We start from the raw sequence: 22,021 nt of genomic DNA, 5'->3' as shown, positions 1-22,021 counted from the left end.
GCCCCATCTCTTCATTTTTAAAATGGAGATAATAACCCACGGGATAGATGTGCGGATTAAGTGAATTATTTAAAGCCCATATCATGTTTGGCACGCAGTAAGAACTGCTCCTGGGACCGCAGGGGGTTGCAGCCGGATGGGCCTCTCAGATGGCATGCAGGCCAACCTCCTCACTCTACTGATGAAAACTGAGGCCCAGGGAGAGCAGGCATCTGGCTGTGAGGGGGACGAGAAGAGGCAGGCTTTGAGGCTCAGGCCTGGCTTCGATTCCCCACTTGGCCCAAGCTTGGTGTTCTTGGGCAATTACTTAACCCCTTTCAGCCCTCGTTTCTCATCTGTTCAGACAACTGTTACAAGGACCGAGTGAAACAGGGAACATGGAGTTCCGGGCATGCAGCAGTTGCTCAGTAGATGCTAGCTCCCTTCTGTCTTGCCCCAGGATAGCTAGTAAGCACAAATGTGCCTTTATTTGTTTTGAATTCTGCTCTCTGCTGCTCCCAAAAATGGAAGAGGAAGAGGCCCAGCCTCCCCTTCCCCACTGCTGCTTGAGAAAACTCAGGAAGTTCCTCTCTCAAGTTTTCTTCTCAGTCCTCTTCCGCGGAGTCATTTTGCAGTGCTGTGGCAAAGTGGGAAAAGCCAGGAGGCAGGCTCCGCTGCCCCTCAGCCCCGCTGCCTGCCTAGCCAGATCCTGCTCAGAAGGGGCTCAAGCGAAGGTGGACTCCGAGCTCACTGGATTCACTGACAGCAGGATGGAGATGCTCTTCTAGGCATCTTCTGGGAGACAGATGAGGGCCAAGCAATCTAGTGGACATGAAATGCTGGGTCCGGGGCCAGTGTCTGGAAGCCCCAAACCCCATGGAGGATGGGGCAGGCACTGGGAAGGGAGCGATTTGTCCAAACCACCTATATCCCATGCCTTGGGTTGCCCTGGGGACCAAGGATTGGTTAGACGGTTAGGCAGACTCTAGGCCAGCTCCCCGCCAGGCCACAGAACCCCGGAAGGGCGATGGGGAATGAGCCTGACTCCTAGTCCAGTGCTCCTGGCTCCAGGTCATGCTGTCTCCAGCAACAAGCCAACATTTATAAAATGCATCACAGCTGGGAGGTAGATAGTTAGCCCAGCATTTTCCGAAGATGATGAGATGGTCTTAGGAGGTGCAGGAACACAATTAAGTAATACTGAATCGCTTAGTGATAAAGGTATTCTCTTTTCAGTTCTCCTTTGAGCCTCCCGTCATCAAGAAGAAAGTCTCAGTGTGGGGCCACCGTCTTGCTAACACATCTCCAATACTCACTAATCTCTCTTCCAAACAAAGAGAAAGGCAGCTTTAGGCTCAGAGCCTTAGGCAGGCAAAAGAGGATCCGGGGAGGATTTAATGCCACTTTTCCCAGTTAGCTTTCTGTATGATAAATAAATGCTGGCTTTCCAGGCATGGTCTTGACACAAAGTTTTCTTTTGAAACTCATTTACTTTAATTAATTAATTAGTTAATTAATTTTTAAAAGATTTTAAGTAACCTCTACACCCACATAGGGCCCGAACTTACGACCTCGCAATCAACAGTTGCATGCTCCACTAACTGAGCCAGGAGCCCCAAACTCACTGATTTTAAACAGAAAGACATGAGTTAATTTAAAAGAGAAAAAACTTACATATAACTAATTGTAAGGGTGGTATGCAGATGCAGCAGGACTGGGGGTGCCTGCTGTCAGAAGGAAGGCTGGCCATGAACCCATCCGCGCGCCATGTTTATCATCCCCATACTCAGACGGGAGAACGGAGGCTCCAGGAATGTATAGCAGGAAGGTGGCAGAGCTGGGGCTCCATGTGCTCCTGAGGGCAAGGACCGAAGCTGCTGACTGCCCCGCCCCCAAGGTGGAGGAACTGTCCCCTCGGAGAAGCTAGCCAGCTTGGGCTACCTCAGACTCCTAATCGGCTGCCCAGGCTGAGAAGGGGGAGGCGCCGGTGAAATGAGCAGGGGGCCGGGGGCCAGAGAAAGAGGAACTTGGAATAATTATTATTTCCTTTCATTCAAGCTCTTTACTTTTTAAAAGGTGGATGTTTTCCGGAGAGCCACACCAGCACTAGGAATAGATTTCTTTTGTGCAAAAACTTGGGCTGATGGGTAACTTCCCCTTAACAAGAACAAACTTCCCTGCCTTACCCTATCATTGTTTACAGAAGCAAAGAGGCCTGTGTCTGTGTGAGGCCCAGAGAACAATATCCTGCCAGGAGACCTCCAGCAAGAAGTGCCCCCCAAAAGCTGCCCACCCCGGGCATTCCCAGCATCCCACAGAGGCTGCCAAGCCGGTTCATGTCAGGAGTCTGCCCCAACCCACCAGTGCACCTTGGTGTCCAGGCCCCTTCAGCAGGACCCTCCACCAGGTTTGAGCCTCCCCTGGAGTCTGCTGATAGTACATTAAAACTGGGTGCCACCTGCCAGGCCTCAGTGACTGGGGTGGTACAACTCAAAAATGGAGACTTGGCACCACTGCTCATGGGCCCAATTAAAATGAATCACGGCAAGTCGGACTACGAACAACATTGCTGAAGCAGGAGACTCAGGGGCTCACCTGAAGCCCTGCCTCCATGATTTGAAACCAGCCTCTTCCCTTCCCAGAACTTGGTTGCCTGATCTGTAAAATGGGTACACTAACACCCAGCTTGGGGAGTTGCTATGGAAGAGCCAAGAACAGGTCTGTACAATGCCATTGCAGTGTTGGACACCGATGGCCTAAAGGACAGGATACTGTTATGTCAATTGGGAGGACTAGAATAATCGTGAAGGACCATGCCTGGCCCTGCTCTTCCCAACTGGCAATGGGGCTTTGGTTCTCCAGAGGAAGACAGATTCATGGGCCTAACATGCACTACAATTTGTTTACTTTGTCCCCATATGCACCCTGTTCCCCAAAACCCTGAGGCCTTCTGACAAGGAAAGATAAGACAAAATGAAAGCAAGTCCTTTAAAAACAAGTAACAAAAATGAATCTGAGTTTTATCAAAATTAAAAACCATTGTGCTTCAAAGGACACCATCACAAAAGTAAAAGGACAGCTCATAGAATGGGAGAAAATATTTGCAAATCATGTATCTGATAAAAGACTTGTATGCAGAACATACAAAGAAGCCTTAGGATTCAACATTAAGACGACGACCAGCCTAATTTAAAAGTGAGCAAAGGATCTGAATAGACATTTCTCCAAAGAAGGTCTACAAAGGGCCGATAAGCACATGAAAAGATGCTCAGCATCATTAGCCATTAGGAAAATGCAAATCAAAACCACGATGAGATACCATTTCATACCCTCTAAGATGAATACAATTAAAAAGACAGAAAATGCCAAGTGTTGGTGAGAACGTAGAGAAATGGGAACCCTTAGGCGCTGCTGGTGGGAGTGGAGAATGGTGCAGCCCCTACAAAAGTGGTCTGGCAGGTCCTCAAATCACTAAACATTGAGTTACCACGTGACCGAGCTATTCCACTCCAATGTTATCTACTCAAGGGAGATGAAAACTTACGTCCAGGCAGAAACTTGTACACGAATGTTCACAGCGGCATTATTCATTCTAGCCAAAAAGTGGAAACCACCCAAGTGTCCATCAACTGATGACAAGATACATACAACAGGGTCTATCCATACAGTGCGATATCATCCTGCCATAAAGAAGACTGAAGTACTGATACATGTTACAACATGGATACACCCTGGAAACACTATGCTCAGTGGAAGAAGATACAAAGGGCCACACACTGTATGATTCCATGTACATGAGATGTCCAGAACAGGCAAATCCACAGAGACAGGAAGTAGATTAGTGGTTGCCCAGGGCTGGGAGGAAAGGGAAATAGGGAGTGACTGCTAATGAGTATAGAGTTGCCATTGGGGGTGATAAAATGTCCTGGAAGCAGACAGTGATGGTAGTTGTACAACTTTGTGAATATTTTGAACCACTGACTGTACACTTTAAAAGGATGAATTTTACGGTATGTGAATTTTATCACCATAACGCTAGTATTTTAAAGTCTGTAGTGATGGATGATATATCACACTGCTTTCATAATCACCTGTTATTATTTATTACTATAATTAAAAATACTGGCCGGTCCACCCCAGCTCAGAGCAAGCCTGCCCCCCTCCCCACCCCATACGCACCCCCCGAACACCTGTATCACCTCTGGTCTGCACGTACCTGGAAGGTGAACTGCCCAGATCTCTACAGAGCCCAGCACACAAATCTGATCCCACCAAGGGGCCTCTGGGCAGCTGCTCTGAGCTGACACACCTTTGACTATTTCTAGGACATGCGATACCCATGGCTGTCTCACCAGCACCAGAGGACTAGCCTGTCATACAGACAATGTGTGCAGTTTGGGGTCTGGGGGGTGAGAAGGTAGGCAGGAAGCTGTATGCGCCGTACGCTTCCCCGAATCCTCCAGACCCCCTTGCTGGCCAGTGGAGCTTTAACAAGGCAGCTCCTGCGCTTCCTTCACTCCTCTCCTCCCCTTTGGCAGTGACCACGAGGCAACATCTTCAAGATGGTGGGGCCACAAAAGCAGCCAGGACCCCTGGTCTTCACCCAAGAGAGCTGAAGACCCAATCAGATTGTGCCTAAGAAAGAAAGAATCTCTGTTGTGTGAAGCCCCTGAGATTTGGGGGTTGTTTCTTGTGGCAGCTAGTATTAATCATCCTGACGAATGCATTGCCTTCTAATGAGCCTGGCCTCTCTGGCCAGCCTCTGTGGTGGGGGCCCTCCAGACCCCTCCTTGGCCTCTCTCAACTCCACAGCTGGAGTTCACGTCTGAATGATTTCCTCATTCAACAGCCTAATTCGGAAAGCACAGAGAGGAGGGGGACAGTCAGACACCGGCCACCACTGAGTGAGCGTCTAACACGACCAGCTCTGAGCTTTGTACTTGCTGGTATATCTGTGACCCTCACAGCCACCCCACCCACTTGACAGATGAATCACCCGAGGCACTGGAAGGCTCATTAACTTTCCCAAGGCCATGCAGCTAAAGGAGGCCGAGTCTGGCTTCCAACCCAGGTCTACCTGGTTCTGAAACACCTTCTCAAAGCACTCTGCTGCCTCTGTGTTAGATCCCCACCACTTCTGGTGCACTCCAAAGCCTGCCCAGGACTGGTGTCTCTAATAGCCTCCAGAGCAAAGCTGCCACGTTTGGGCAACTGATGCAAGATCTGGGCAGCGTCCAAGGAGTGGGCTTTGCCGCCTGGGAAGGAAGCCTTCAAGCCAGGGTTTGAAGAGCATCATCGCACAGGGAATGAGAATTCAGCTCCAGGCATAAGCTCTGGCTTTGAGCAGGGACTTTCCAGCCAGACTCTCAGCAAACACACCATGTCAGACACCGGGGAACACAAGCCAGCCAAGTGGCAGCTCCCCAGGAAAAGACACGAGGCAGGCAAGGTGAGGGGCCCACAGAAGGAAGCTTCCCAGGGCCCCCTCACTGTCTCATTCAAACCACCTCACAATGATTGAGAGCCGTGAGTCCAGCACGGTGCAGGCGCAGGGGATACCCACAGAGCAGACGCCATCACCTCTGCCCGATGAGCTAATAACCCTGCGACCTGTAGCAATGACCTTCGTCCTATGTGCTCCGTCTCTCTGTCTTTCCTGGGTGGGGGAGAAGGGCAGCCACTCAGTAACTCAAGATGAAAACCAGGGAGTCACCTGGGACTCCTTCTGCCCGTTCTCCTTCATGCCCCACACCGGGCCATCCCCTAAGAGCTCCTTCCTCCTAACATTTCCCAAGACTCTTGTGCCACCACGTCCCTAGGGCCACTGTCCCAGCATGGGGCACAGTCACTCCTACAGCACCTGCAGCAGCCCCCTGGATGGTCTTCTGGTCCCGTTCCCTTCTCACCCCCATGTGGTCAGAGGGACCAGCCTGAACTGCAAAGGGCCTGCGAAGCCCTCGTGGCCCCCGCGGCCACCGGGATGGTGTCAAACTCCTCAGCACGGTTTGCCAGGCCGCCCAGAGGGCCCTCATCCCCCTATCTTTCCACTCCTGCTATACTGACCACCGCACACCCTCTCCCACCTCCACGGCAGGGTTTCTCAACCTCAGCGCCACTGACACTTAGTGTCAGAGAATTCTTTGTTCTGGGGCCGTCCCGTGCATCGGAAGGTGTTCAACAGCATCTCTGGCCCCTACCCATTAGATGCCACAGCACATCCTCCCAACTGTGCCAATCAAAGCTATCTCCAGACACTGCCGACTGTCTCCCGGGGCGGAAAACGTCCCCAGGTGAGAACCACTGCTCTATACCTTTGCCCATGAAAGGCCCTTCTTTCCTTTCATTCGTATCTGGCCTCCTCCTCCTCCTCCTCACGTTAACATCTGATTCAGCTGCGTCACCTCCCAGACGCCTCCCTGGCTACTCAGGCTGGTGTAGGGGCAGCTTCCCTTTGCAAAGTGCTGCCACGGCTCCTGCCACACTGCAGCGGGCTGGTCCCCGGATGTGCTGTCACCAGCTCTGCAAGGAGGGCTCCTCAGCACCCCCGGGGGCCTGGAGCGCTGACCGTGTGTACCTGCGTGAGTACAACAGTGCGTCGCGCTCAGAGACCACCCAGGTAGGTGGCCAGAGGCAAGGGGCTGTGTGCAGCCCAGGTGTCAGGCTGAGGGACACAGAAGGGAAAAAAACCAGAGCAGGGGGTCTAGGTGAAGGGCCCTGCAGGCGCAGTCTGAACAAAGGCTACGAGGTGTGGTCGAGATGAGACTGGAAATGACATGGCCAAAGCCCAGTGGGAGGCTTGTGGGAGAGGTATCAGGAGAAAGGATTTTGAAGCAGAAGGAAACCAGGTCATGAAGACCTTTGGATGTCTTCTGCAACGACAGATGTATCCAGCAGGATGTAAAATTTGGGGGGCACAGGTTTTATGGTCAAATAAGTTTGGGAAATGCTTTGTCTGCAAACAGGTTTCTTTATTGCAGGACTTCTCAGAGTCTTCGATATCTTTACAAGCGGAAGATACATGTAGTATTACCCACAGGTAACTGACTACAGAGCCTCTCAAATGATCAGTGTCCTTCAGCCTACCCTTTGGAAATGCTGCGTGGAGCTGAGACACAGGGCCTACAACTTCAAGAAGGGCTCAAGGTAAGGACGATCTGGGTTTGGGGACAATGGCTCTGGGAGTTCTTCAAAGACCTCAGGGCCAACACTGGGGCCTCAGCCACTAGCTCGACCCCTCTCTCCCAGCCCCTGGCTCCCCAGCCCCTGGGGCATCTGCAGCACTGAGAAGTGAAAACAGCTCCCGAGAGACTGTCTACAGGAAGGACTGGGAGGCAGTGCGAAATTTATTGTAGGAAAACAGTCGCCCCACGGGGCTGCTTTGACCACCTCCCCTAGGCCCCTGGGCCACAACATATGGTGTGGTTTAAATTTTTATAATTGAGGAGTACTTAAGGAAAAATGTTGGCAGGCTCAGAGGCACTTGTAAAACCGTCTGGGCTGATGAGGAGTCTGGGCCCCATCCCTCTAGGAGATGGAGGCAGCACTGAGCAGGGGCAGGGGGTCCGGAGAGCAGGATGGGGTCCGCCAGCAGGGGCTTCCGGATGAGGCTGGCCAGGCAGGGAGAGAATGGAACAGCCCCTGCAGCAGCCCCTGGATGGGCCGAAGGAGCCGATAAGGCTGGACAAAGGAACCACTTCATCCTCACTGTAGACCACAGCCGGGGCGGGGGCAGCAGAATGGCAGTGAGGGACCAGATGTGGGAAACAGGGCACCACAGTTGGGGGTGGGGGGCTCAAGTCCCGGCTGCATCACCTGGGACAGTGACAGTCCCTCCGGAGCCTCCCCGTGCTCATCCATAAGATGGAGCCAATGGAATCCCAACACGTGATAGCAGCAAGGACTAGCGGAGAGAGTGTCTGCACACAGTGGGTCCTCAAAACACGTTAGCTGCCACTGTCTGGGGGGAACACAAGTGGGTGGGCAGCCCCAACCGGGTGCATATGGAGAGCTGGACCGGCAAAGCTGAGGCACCGTGGAAACCGCCTTTGCTGAGCGCAGCTGAAGATTCTGTTAGCTGAGTGGCCAGAGCACGTCACCCGCCCCACCTGGCCCTGGCAGCCCCCTGTACTCGTCTCATCTCACGGAGCCTGTGGCCAGCACAGGTGACGCCTAGGAGGTGTCTGGCACCCCGCAGGCGCGGAGCCGGTGAGCTGTTGTTCTCACCCACCCGGGGGTATTTACACCCTCAGGGCCATGCCTCCTCTGAGCTCTGGGTCCTGGTTCTGCCCAGGGTGTTCACGCTGTCTCAAGCGGTGGCCAGGAGATCAAAAGCAACATGACAGCGGCTGCGAGTGCGGGGAAACGGGGACCCTGCTCACACGTCTCCTCCTTGACCATTTTCAACCTGAGAACTTTCAGAGATGCCAACAAGGCCTGTATCTGGAACAAGGCACAGCTGCCCGAAGGCCCCATGGCCGCACGGACGGAGCGGGCAGCCACGTGTGCCCAGGGCCGCGCCTGTGCAGAGCAAGCTGGCCCTGCCCAGCGTCTGGGGCTTTTATGAACGTGAATCCTCTCATTTGTGCCATGTGCAGAAGGACTGGGAGTGCTTGCCCATCACGTGGACAGAAGCGTATGCTTACGAAGGAAGCAGAAGCAGAGAGACAGCAAGGGGAAGCAGCGAGAGAATGACAAGACGGGGTGGTGGCCTGGCGGGAGCCGGAAGAAGTGACACAGGAGACCTCTCTGGGTGTGAGGCTGAACTGACTGCACAGAGATGCCCCTGGCCGCCCGCAGATGCTGGAGATGAGCAGCCCTGCTCCAGAACAGGACCTAGTGTGGTACGAGAGACCCCCGGGAGGTGGGACAACCCCACACGCTTGGGGCCCCCTGGCCCTCCAGAACCCCCGAGGGGGCAGCAAGGGTGTGCGGGGGGGGGGGGACCAGAACTACCAAGGACCTCCTGGGATGCTTGTTGAGAACATCAGGGTAGGAGTTACAGGCCTCAAGGGACTTCCATGTCACGTCGATAAAACGTATAAAAACCTGCGGAGATGGTCTGTATGCGCAGGGCAGAGGAGGCCTGATTTTAAACTCTGAAGGAGCTTCTGTGAGTGTAAAGGCCTCGGGTCACCCTGGATGCCCTTGCCAGGGGGTCACAGGCTGTCAGAAGCCCACCTAGGGCTGCAGGAGCTGCTGTATGGGACCCGGATTCCTTGTGTCCACAATCCTGTCTCCTGAGGGGAATCCTCCAGAGCGCTGCAGCAGACCTCTGCAACTGCATTCTGCTTTAGTGAAGCTGTGAAGGGACCCCCGCCAGGGGACAGCACTCCCAAGAAGGCAGGCCGGCAAGGCAGGCGCTGCCTTTTTTCCAGGGGCCCAATGTCACATCCAGGGAGTCTCTACACCTCGGTGGCAACACCTCTCTCTCTGATTGAAGCATCTCTCATCTTTCTCATTGTTTGGTTCTTATCTTGGGACCCACTTGTCCTTCCCTCAGTGTAGGCTTGGAGAGAATGGAGTCTGTGATGGTCCAGTTTGCAGAGACCCTGTGACATTATCTGGTCAAGCCTCACCCATTTTATAGCAAAGAACACCGAGGCCTGGGGAGAGGAAGACCAAGGTCCCATGGCAAATTAGGGGTGAAGCCATTTCCTGACCCGCATGCCTGTGTGTTGCCACTCCCTGCCATTCTCTGTGGGGACGGACCGACAGGGTCCTATCACAATGGCTCTGGTAGCCCCAGTCCCCTGGCAGCCTGGGAGAGAGGCAGCATCCAGATCCTGGATGAGGATGGAGCCACAGCTGGCCCACAAGGGTACAGGACACACCCAGAACTGTTGGGATGCAGGTCACATCTCAGGCTCCTAAGGCTTCTAGGAGATGGGTCTGGCAAGGAGGACCACTTTTAAGAAACAGAAACTGAGGCGCAGGGAGGGAACATGACTTAATTGTGTGGGTAGAACAGCTGGGACTAGAACCCCAGGCTCCCAGGCCAAGCTGTAAACTAGATGGAGACCATGTTTATCTGTCAAGCTGGGGATGAGAAGGAACAGGTTCCAGGGAACCAAGGCCACCAGGACCCCAGGGGGTGGTGCTAACTCTCTGCCTTCAGCACTGGGGTGGGTGTGCTCCTGAAGTCGGGGCCTCATGGCCCCTCTCCCTTCAACAGACAGCAGAACATACTTCAGGACACTCTACATTCTGTGTGTATTCAACCCATGTTGCCTCTACCAGCCTCAGCCACTTCATTTCTCTCTTGATCACCCCCGATCCTTCCCCTCCACACCAACCTCTCCAAACTACCCCTGCTGTGCCCTTTCTTCTGGGCCAGGCCGCCACTGGTCCAGCTACAAACACTTGGGTGTTGGCCATGGCAGCATAAGGCCCCTGGAGGGGACTGGGCTCCAGGAAGCAGGCCTCCCCACCCCACCCCGGGCCCGGCCTGGCCCACCTGCCTTGGCCTTGCCTGTCTCGGGCACTCTCTGAGGGAGGTGAGAATGCTGGATCTCTGGAGACCAACAGCTGCCACCAGCTGGGTGCTTCACAGCTCCCCACATGGCCTGGCTGGGATCTGGGGCCCAGATTCCTCTAGAACACCTCCTATTCCTCCTACTGTGGGGTTTGGGCGGCCTCTTACCTTTGGGGTGAGGTACTTGGTCATAATTTCCTTCCCTTTTTCCCCCAGCTTTTCATCTGGAGTAACTTCATATTCTGCCTGAAACAGAAGAAGGAAAAGAACAATAACAGATCTGCTCCTGAGCTGCTTCTAGTTACATAAGCTTCTCGGCCCCTGGAGAAGACACCATGGAGGTCAGGTGACCACTCCCTTCCCCCACAGAGCAGGAAGCTGAGGCCCAGACTGGGGAGAAGACCTGGCCAAGGAGCCCTGACGTCCAGCCCAGCCTACTCTGTACCATCCATGGACACGTGCTTATTAGAACAGGTGCTGTCCTCTCGGGCTGCACGTTAGGGTCACCGGGAGCAAACACTGGTACCCGGGCCCCACCCCACACCAACAGACTCTGACCCTCTGGCCAGGAGGGCAGGGCTCTGGGCAGCTGGGGTTGAGAACCACCGACTCAGATCAAAATCACAGGAAGCCACTGGAAAATAACGAGCCACCAAACTGGAAGGTTCCCGAGAGGCTGCCTCGGGTCACTCAGACCTTACAGCTGCATGACCTTGGACGATTTCCTTCACCTCCATAAAATGCAGATTGAAAAAGCACCACTACAGGGCAACTGCGCAGACAGAATGTGACAAAGCTCTCAGCCCAGAGCCAGGCACATCATAATACTCAATGAACACTTGCCGTAATTATCACCATTGTCATTATTATGCCTTGCAAAAGAAAACGCTAATACGGATGCCTTACCTTTTGCAGCTTTTCAGCTTATAAAATGAACATACAGAGATTTTTCAGATGTTCAGAGGGCACACATGCACACAGAGGGAGAGGGAGAAGCAGACTCCCTGCTGAGGAGCCCGAGGCAGGGCTTGATCCAGGACCCCGGGATCATGACCTGAGCCAAAGGCAGATGCTTAACCAACTGAGCCACCCAGGTGTCCTTTTTCAGATGTTCTTTTTTTTTTTTTTTTAATATTTTATTTATTTTTTTGACAGAGAGAGACAGCGAGAGAAGGAACACAAGCAGGGGGAGTGGGAGAGGGAGAAGCAGGCTTCCCGCGGAGCAGGGAGCCCGAAGAGGGGCTCGATCCCAGGACTCTGGGATCATGACCTGAGCCGAAGGCAGACGCTTAACCGACTGAGCCACCCAGGCGCCCCCCTTTTCAGATGTTCTTATCTGAACCTCAAAAAAGCACAGGCAGTGATGTGGGAGGGTAGGGTCTCCCACCACACCCCTTCGTCTGCATATGAAGAGCAGGATGTTCAGCAGACTTGGCCAGAGTCATGCAGAGGAGATGGCAGGGCTGAGGCCTCCATCTCCAAACCGGAGCTCTTTCTCAACAACTCCAAGGAATTTAGGACTCCAGATCGCTGGCCAAGTCAGCGGGACCTCCAAAAGACAAACCTTTTTATTTTCCTTGACCTCAAGAGGGGCTCCTTCACTCACATCTGACGCACTTGCCAGAGGATAAAAGGCCTCGAGTTAACAAGAAGCCTGGGTAAGCCTGCCTTTCTCATTTAGACAAGAGAACTAATTGCAAATTGTTTATAACCATTTCAAAATCCACCACCCAAGGATTTGTCAACCTCGGTCCAAAAGTACAGCTATTTCAAAAGAGACAGGAAATGACATCAACACAAACTGAAACACCATGGAGTCAGGCGCCCCGGCCCTCCTGGCCCAGTTCACGGCAACCCCACAACCCAGTGTCTAGGGTCCAATCTCTCCCCGCAGGCCAGTCCAGAAGCCCCTCCAGAAAAGGGGGAAGCAGAGGCAGCACGTGGAGTGCCCACAGATGCAGCCACACATTTCCCTCCAACATGAGTAAGTTTTTCCTGTGTTACAATTTCTCTTCTAATAGAGAATCAAGACTCAGTGATTTTTCTCCAAGGAAGAAATGTTAACACTTCAATCATTTGGATCACAGGGCTATGGGATAGTAATTCTGGAAAGAATCCAACCCCCTCACTTTACAGAGCTGGACACCGAGGCTCAGAGAAGCCAAGGACCGGGTCCAATATCACACAGCTGGTAGTGGTAGAGCCACGGGGCTGGGGGGGGGTGGCGGGACACAAGCCTCCTGACTTCCTTCCATGGGCTGCCCGCCCCAGTGCGTCGCCCTCCACAATGCCTCCACACCACGAAGACTAGCCTTGTGGGACTGACGGTTTCTTGTTGAATTGATTTGATTGATGCAATTTCCTGAGACTAAGGAGAGAAGGTGGCTCTTCCCCCTTGAGTTTTTCCTGTTATTTTCTCCCCCGATGCTTCCGAAAAATCCCCCCAAACTAATACGCACGTGTGCACACCCAACACAGTATGGAGTAGGTTATAGGCTCACCCTCAAGGTAGGTATTATTATTCCCTATTAACAGATAAGGAAACTGAGGCTCTGAGAGCACAAAAAACCAGTTCAAATACAGTCACGCGAGCACGTGAGAGGGCTGGGAGCTATGTCTCCAGAGGCGGTCAGAGTTCTAGAGCACAACTGACCACCCTTTTTCCAGGATGAGAGAAGCACCTAGTGTCCTGCCGCTCTGGAAACCCGCCTAGTGGTCTGGCACCATGGGAATCTACCCAGACTGCTTTGCAGGGCCCAGGCCCCGGGCAAATGGCCGACCACCTTTTGGGGTAACTCAATCCCATGCAGAACCCTGGATTTGCACTGTCCCAAAATACATCTGTGAAGGCGGCTCTATTTAACCAAATGGAGGCTTGAAGCTCATTAATCAGCCTCAATAACCAGCTGAAAATATTATTGCTCTGGGTACTAAAACCCACGTTAAAAAAATAACATCACTTTCAGGTCAGCTGCCTCCCAGCAGAGGCCCGGCTGGGCGGCTGGGCGCCACGGTTCCACAGGGAGGCAGCCGGGAGCACGCGGGGACAGGCATCCCCAGCCCAGGATCAAAAGGCCTTTCTTTGAGAGTCCATGTCAGGTCACCACCACTTGAAGAGCATTTGTGTTGGGAGGCAGAAAACCAACAGAAGGCTTCCAGCTGGGCTTTCCACACTGATTAAGTCACCTGGAGTGACAGGCCATGTCTCCACAGTGACCCCCGAGAGGCCTCCTACAGAGAGAAGGCACCATGGCGGCTCAGCTGGGTGGGCAGAGCTCAGGCAGATCACACCACCCGAGGCAGGGGACCACCCGGGAACCCACTGCTATGGGAACACCCTTGCCCAGGTAGTGGGCAAAAGCTGCTGAAATCAGCTGCGACCAGAAAACATAAGCAGCAAATAAGAGGTTGGGCCAACAGCCCAGAATTTTACAATTAGCGCTGGCTCGGGAAATGGCAGCCAAAGACTCCAATGAAAAGAGAGAAAACCACATGCAAGGAATGCCCCCATGACCTCCATCAGTAAGGGAGCTCCCTCCAACCAGAGAGGGTGCTAGGTCTTATCCCCTCCCATTTGAAACCTGGGAGCTCAACCCTAATAGCCAGAGCACCAAAGGGCACCTACACTAATCCACTCGGAGGATATCTCTCTTCCCCAGATACGTCCAAGGTGCTCAATTCATGAGCCTCTCCTCGCACTGTGATTTATGTCAAACGCAGAAATGGCCTTTGGGGAGGAGATGCTGCTATTAACACAAAGAGCAAAACACTACATCGAGTTTAAGGCAGAAAGAATTATTTATAGATCTCTGCCTGCCAAAGAGTATAAACATCGGTGTACATCCTAGTTTATAAACCTAATATTTTATCCTCTTGGTCTGCTCTAATTGCATCATCAATCTCAGAAAATTCCGGTGAAAATATGTCCTCTCTATTAAAACACATTTCCCTCCGATGACTTTTAAAAACATGAAGACCACAAGCCAGTAAAAGGGGACCTGCCATGTTTTCAAAGCAGCCGGCACTGGTTTGAAGAGCAGAGTGAGCCGGATTCCTCTCGGCCTCTGACTAACTTCAGATGTCACCTCCTCCTCCTGGGAGACCTTCTCCTGCCCTGACAAGAAGATGAAGTCAGAGATGCTATGAGGTCTTGCCACCTCCGGCTTCTGTAATTACCGATGTGGTCAGCTTTTCCAGAGTCTTCGCGGCAGGGACAAGTGACGCGCTTGGTTGGCAGCGCTGCTCACCACGGCCCTTTCTGGAGAAACACCCAGCTCCACCCACACCGGCCTCGGCGTCTTGCTTTTGCTGCCCGTGTGGGCTGGAGGTCTCCATTTGCCTCTCTGGAGTCACTCTCTACCCTGGTGTGGGGCAGGCGAGAATCAGGGTGAGCAATTACCCCCACCCCCAACCTGGGCACCATGTTGCCGGCCCCTCTTCTAAAGACCCAGCTCACATACGCTGGCCTGCATCAGTCCCTCCCCTTGTCCCTGCAGACCTAGAGGTGGCCAAGGCTCCCACATACTGCATCAGCACTACTGATTTCCCCATCCTGCTTAGCACTCCATCAACAGCCCTGCACTCGCTCGTGGGCAGGCTGTCCATCTCCTGCCAGGACCCTGACTGAACAATCCTTCAGATGGCTGGGCCCTGACCTTGCCCTCTCTGCTCCCCAGCTAGAATGAAGAAGCACTGCAGAGGGGCGCATCCCCCAGGAGTCCCAGGATCAGATGGGTCTGGTCAGCCCCAAAGCTTGTATCTACCTGGGCAGACTATTCTCTGGTCTCTAGCTGCCATCTGCGGAGCCCTTTTAGGCCTGGGTCAGGAAGGGAGTCACTGGCCCCCCTCAGGGCAACAGATGGGACGGAACCAGAGAAAGAAGGGAGGGAGGAGTCAACCCCTGGCCATGTTGGAGAGTGGGAGGAGTGACCCCAAGGGACCCCAGACCATACTGACAGCATCACAGACACCAGGTCGTGCAACACAGCCTGGCTGGGGCAGAGGCTAAAAAGAAGGAGGAAAGGGGTATCACACCTTTCTCTTGGGTGAGGTGACAAATTCACCAGCAGCTGTCAGAGTCCCCTGGCAGAGGGGCCATGCTGTCACCTTCTGCCTGCCCCATCATACTTCTCCCGAGAGCCTCAGCCCTGAGTGGCTCTCTCCCCACCCCCTCCACCACCCCTGGACTGCCTAGTTGCTTCCCCTCCTCCGCCAGCCCCAGAATTATTTCTCTGTCTCCAACAAGGCTCATAAGGCCACCATGCATAGGCCTTTGACTCTCCCTGTTACTCTTTCAGTCCTAAGTGAGAAGAATCTCAATCTAGCCCAGTTCAGGCAAAACCGTTATCTCTTAGCTCCTAGAATTCAAGGATGGACTGAATAACCAAACTGTGGGGGGAATGAAATGCAGCCAAGCCCAGACTATCAGGAAGTAGCAACATGAGCACTTCTGGAACCCACTCTCATCCACATGCATGTGCATGTGTGTGTGCAATGCACACGTGCCTCATTCTCAATGCTGACTGGCTTACTCCAGTGGCACATGGTAGTCAACAGCTCCCAGGCTTTTTATGTTAAGCATTCTCTGCCAGAGAAGGACCTCCTCTCAAGTCTATAAATCCCAGAGAAAGAAATCACTGGCCTACATTGGCTCACAGGCTCATCCTTGCTCCAACTGACTGTGAACGGGAGGGGGGTGTGTGTGTGACACTGTTAGGAACATGGCAGCTTCTAGAAGAACCATGTTCAGGAGTATGGGTGGGGGACCCAGGAGACTGGACAATCCCATAGAGGTCTACTAGATGAACCCATTTTATAAATAGTACTTTTTCAAGATGACCCTGCTCCCAGGGTCTGGCTTTACCAACTGTTCTGAGGGTCTCCATGTCCATCTGAAGAATGATTACTTCCCTTACCCCCCTCCCTCTTTGGGGAGAGCACAGACATGATAGACAAGACAAATACTGGGTATGACTCATAAATAGGAGAAGCAGGATACCTAACTCCTCTGGTGAGGCGCAGCAAATTGTTACGTGTTACAAATAATTTCAGGATAACCGGGCACATTTAATGCCAAGTGATAGCCCACTGATTTCAAGTGATTTCCTACAGTTCTGGGCTAATGAATGGCTTGAAGTGTCTTTTAGCATTTCCTGATGTAAGATTTCATTTGCTGTAACCTCCTATCTGTAGTTGCCAGTCTCCAAAATGGAGACCGTAATGATCCTTGCCTCCTGTTATTCGTGCTCTTGAGAAGTCTCTTTCCATACTGGAAAGAGCTAAGCTGTGTAAATATTATGATATTGGGGATAGGACAGTATGGAACCTCTGAGGCTAGGTCATAACAGACACTGCAGCTTCCAGCGTGCTGTCCTGAATCACTGGCTCTGGGGAAAGCCAGCCATGTGACAAGGACACTCAAGCAGTCCCGTGGGGAGGTTCACATGGAAAACAACTGGGGCCTCCAACCAACAGCCACCACTAACCTGCCAGCCAAGCGCATACACTTGGAACAGACCAAGCCTTGGATGACTGTAGCCCTAGCCAACATCTTAATAGAAATTTTTTTTTTTAAGATTTTTTATTTATTTATTTGACAGACAGAGACACAGTGAGAGAGGGAACGCAAGCATGGGGAGTGGGAGAGGGAGAAGCAGGCTTCCCACTGAGCAGGGAGCCCGATGTGGGGCTCGATCCCAGGACCCTGGGATCATGACCTGAGCCGAAGGCAGACGCTTAGCGACTGAGCCACCCAGGCGCCCCTTAACAGAACCTTTTAAGAAAGCTGGAGTCAGTGGCATCTCAGTAAATCATTCCAAAATTCTTGACCCACAAAAGCCATGAGATAAGTGTTTCTTGTTGGTTCACGCTGCTCAGTTTTGAGGTAATTTCTTATTCAGCAATAGGTAACGAATACTTACGTATCTGAGCTCATAGCTAGTATCGCTTACTTCATTAAAAGTTATCTTAATTTATTCATTTTTTAATCTTTCATTTAATCAGAAAGCAAGTTCCATGAGGGCAGGAACTTTCTTCTCCTACTCAGTGTGTAGTCTCCGAATGCTAGAACAGAGTATGATATACTGGAGACATCCAGGAAATAAGTGCTAAATAACTGGTTGAGTATCTGCCAAATCTCCCCTAACCCCAAAGAGAAGAGACCTAAAAACTTTCAGTCACACCCAAGTGAGGGGACAGGAGAGTTTCAAATGAGCTGGGATGCCATCAAGGCTCCCAGAAAACAGGTGAGAGAAGAAGTACATCAAATCTAAGTCTGTGGAAAGTTGACCAGACTATTGGCCTGTGGAGGTTGACACTGGAGCCTCTTCTGGTCCCCTGACCAGGTGGGCAAATCTTCTTTGAGGCCAAATCAAGTCATGGCTTTGACTTTGGTCACTGACCCCATTTCTCTGTGGGAAGGCAATGAAGGAGTCCTTCTCAGGTTCCCAGGAGGCCCTTGACAACTAAGACTAAGGGCTGAATTACCCTGTGAATGATACACAAACAGTTCTGCTGCCCACCAATCACCCAGGCCCCATTTTAAAACAGCCATGGTTTTGACTTGAGAGACTTGACTTGAGAGACTCAGACATTAGGACTGTGCGGGACAGCAGCGTTTCCCGGGGACTACGTCAGAGCCTGACGAAGACGGGTTATTTTTAATAAACCCCACTTGGTAGAAATTCAACACAGAGGTGGGAACGGTGTGGATGGTGCCGGCTGAGCCAGGGAGCACCGGGGCTGTATGCTGCCTCCTTGGAGTTCCAGTCAGGATGGAAGGAAAAAACATATTTCAGACGAGAGCTGCGCCAGCCCTGGAAAACTCAATAAAGTCTTCCTGCGTAAAAGAGGTGTTCCAAAGGCTGATCATTTGACGTCAAGATGGGTGATGAAAAGGCCCTGCTAGTTCCCAGAGATGCAGACAAAATGCGAGGGGCAGGGCCAGCCTCTATGAGTGTCGGCCGCGTTAAGGCGTATGTAAAGAACATTTGTCGCATCAACACAGGGAGCCAGACTCACATTTCCTTTCCAGAAAAAAAGCTCTTGGTACTGGCCCAGCAAAAGGGAACGTCTGCACGACCAGAATGAAAATGGGCATCCATTGGATTTTTTTTTTTTTTTTCCTCCTCAAACTGACTATAAGCCTCTAACAAGACACGTGGCTGGAAAATTCCACTGGCTCCTGGGTTTAGCCTTGCCCTGCTCTGCCTCATCAACTCTAGACGAGTCTCAAAGCTGGCGATGCCTCATCTTTTCCAAGTGGGGAGCAGCCTTGGTCCAGGGCTCCGTCTTTGGTCCTCATCTCTCCTTCCACGTTCATCTCCTTGGTCAGCTCACCCAGCCCACGGCCCTAAATACCAGCTATACGTTGACAACTCCCAATCTTCCATCTCCAGCCCAGACCTTTCTTGCAGATGCCAGACTTGAACGTCCATCTCCCCTCAATCATCTCCACTCGGTTGTCCGAGAGACATTCCAGCTGAGAGTACCTAAAATGGAGCTCCTGGTCTTCCCCCAAACGTGCCTCCCACAGCCTTTCCCTTACTCCATCCTTCCATCTGCTCAGGTCAACACTTTGAAGTCATCTGTAACTCTTCTGTCTCACCCACAATGCATCCAAAAATACTGTTAACTCTGCCTCCAAAACATGCCCCAAATGCAACCACTCTCACCACCGCTACATGCTTCCTCGCTGGCTTGAGCAACCATCAGCCCTCGCCTGGACTGCGACAGCAGCCGTCTATCAGTGCTCCTGCGCCCGGCCTTTCCCCTCCAACACAGGAGCCAAAGGGATCCTTTAGAAACCTAAGTCAGACCATGCCATTGCTCTGTTCAAAACCCTCCAGGGGCTCCCCATTTCACTCAAAGTCAAAGTTCTTTAAAGGCACAAGGTCTTGCATAATCAACAGCTCTCCTAGACCCGTCTCTGCCCTTGCTCCCTCCATTCCAGCCACAGATGCCGTGCCTGTAGGCCTTTGCACTGGCTGGTCTCCTGCCTGCCTTGCTCCTCCACCACACACTCCGCTGGCGAACTCTCCCAGAGGGGTCTGGCGCCCACCCAGAACCAGCACTGCTCCCTCAGTCTGTCTGTGGAGGCTGCACGCCCGACCAATACACCACTCTAGCACTGCCCAATGATGAGGCTCCGGCGCGTGCTGGAGCCAGCACCTAGGGCAGAGGGCACCGCGGGGAGGGGCGGTGGGGGAAGGCTTCTGAGAGCAGAGTGTGAGAGAACAAGGAACCAGCAGGCATTCTCCTGAGGGGCACGTGGGGGCATTTCAGGCATCAGGAGTGAGGGAGCCAGGGCCAAGAGGCTTCAACCTCTGTGGTGGCAAGTCAGAAAATGCACGGCTCAAGAAAGACCAGGGTGAAGGTCAAGGATGAATAGTGCAGGTGGGGGCCTGGCAGTGGAAGACCTGGTATTCAACCTCAGAACTTGGACTTTATCCTGGATGTCCATGTTTCCCAACCCTGGATACACAGTACAATCGTGGGCAACTTGAAAAATGCCAATGTCTATTAGAAATCTGGGCCAATCCATGGGTAATGAGCACCCCTAGTGCCAAACTGTGGTCTCCAAGTACCATTTCCCAGTAAAGGAACCAGGGCTCCTTGGAGATACAGTGGACTCTAGGTCTAGGTAGTAAAGATACAAGATGAACTGAGACATTGCATCCTACCAAATAGCAAGGAGCTGCCCATGACTACTGGGTCCTCTCAAGGGCTCAGAAGCCAACCTGGTGGCCAACGATGAGATCATGGGGCCTCAATAAGGATAATGACCACCACACATCAAAATGCATCCGTGTTTAAATCCACGCCTTTAAAACAAATTGGTTACTACTATTGGAGGGTGCTAGTGAACCGATCTGGTACTTAGAAAACATAAATACAGGGAAAGAATGAAGCAACCCCTCCCTGAAGTTTATCACTGGGTAACCAAACAGTAATCGAAAGGAAGTTTCCCAGTCAGCAAATGAAGAAGGAATGACAAAATGAGAATGTCACCATGCTGCAATCCCTAATTAATCAACACATTTAGGCACTGCCTAAATCGGCTGCCATCTCTAACAGAAAGACAAGCAGAGAGTAATGTCCCCTGATGGAAGAACAAAAAGCCACATATGAAGTCACCCTGCCCCTGCCAAAACAAAAAAACAAAAAAACTGAAACTGAATCTGGTCAAGTTTCTCGATTCAATGAGCAATTTACAAGCAATTCAGAGAAACCTATTACACGACATATGGAGTGACAGAGCAGAATTCAGACTCCGGGACACTTGTGGATGAACAAGGAGCGATGGTTATAACCTGTTAAAACATGCATTTACAGAAAGTATGAGAAAGCTGGACATTTAAACACTAATATTTGATGATAATCATTACTTTTTTACCTTAGCTGCACTAAGCGTATTGTGGTGATTTGTGTGTGTGTGTGAAAGAGCCCTTACCGTTCAGGGATACTGAACTGAAATGCTCACGGATGAAATCATATGTGTGAGATGTGCTACAAAATGCTATAAGCGGGGAGGACGTGGTGAAACAAGACTGGCCATCAGTTCATAACGGTTCAAGTGGGGTGAAGGGTGCATATACTGCTCTTCAACTTTACTTTTTACAGTTTGAAATTATGAGAAGTTACGAAACTACTAGCCCCTCACCCCCTCCGAGATTCAAATTAATGAGTCTGGGCTTCAGCTCAGGCATTGGTATTTTTTTTAAGGCTCCCCAGGTGTTTCTGTTACTCAGCCAAGGTTGAAAACTATTGTAGTCACTATGTGAGACATGCTGAGAGCCTCCACTAAAACCAAGACAGAGGCTATGGAGGGGAACTGGTCTGTGAGGGGTCAAGGAATCAAGCATATGGTCCTGGATTAGATGGGGAAAGAGATGAGGAAGAGGGAGGGGTCAGGGACACTGCAAAGATTTCAGGCTTGGGTGACTATGGGTGCTGGTCACTGGACTTAGGGAACATGTCAGGCCTGGTAGGTTTGGGGATCTGGGGGAAGGTGACTTCTGGCAGAGACACTCAGTGGGCAGTTTGGTTCGTAAATCTAGAGATCCACACCAAGACCCTGAAGCAGACACAGAAACCTGGGCCCCACAGGACTGTCCCCCAAACCGAGATAGAGGTCGGGATGGCTACAGCCAAGGGTGGCACTGGGGCCTCTAAGAAACAGCCATATCTTGGTCCCCTGCCCTGGGAAGGGGCGCCTGGAAATACCCCATTCTTTTCATGACTGGTCTCCATTCCTTGCCCTCCCACCCACTGTCCACCTTCCTTGGATAGACACCCAAAAGGCAGTCTGCCAGGCTGAGGTGCCCTGCCTTCCTGCACGAGAGCTGAGGAATTCCTGCATATTCCTACGTCCTGTCCTAAAAACCCACGCAGATCAAGTACCATTTGTTAAACCAGTCAATGACCGGTAAATCTGAAGGAAGTCTCCATATGGTGTCAAACACGGCCACACATGTCAGCGGCCGCTGGGGCCAGCAACTGTCAGATTGGCTTAAAACAGCCAACACATGTTCATTACACGGACGTTTACTTAAAGCCTGTATGTGCCATGCT

At 52.1% G+C, this 22,021-nt stretch overlaps 1 protein-coding gene across 2 annotated transcripts in view; it reads right to left on the bottom strand.

The window, feature by feature from the left end:
• GRK5 (G protein-coupled receptor kinase 5) overlaps nucleotides 1-22,021 on the bottom strand; it is a 206,230-nt gene that overhangs the window by 39,173 nt on the left and 145,036 nt on the right. For both annotated transcript variants that reach the window (XM_032423099.1, XM_032423100.1), the window contains exon 4: nucleotides 10,619-10,696. In XM_032423099.1, the coding sequence (XP_032278990.1) occupies nucleotides 10,619-10,696 (78 nt within the window). The remainder of the gene's footprint in view (nucleotides 1-10,618; nucleotides 10,697-22,021) is intronic.

This window comes from Phoca vitulina, unplaced genomic scaffold (assembly GCF_004348235.1).
Source record: "Phoca vitulina isolate PV1807 unplaced genomic scaffold, GSC_HSeal_1.0 scaffold28, whole genome shotgun sequence".
Classification (NCBI taxonomy): Eukaryota; Metazoa; Chordata; class Mammalia; order Carnivora; family Phocidae; genus Phoca; species Phoca vitulina.
This window is presented reverse-complemented; position numbering and strand designations above follow the sequence as displayed.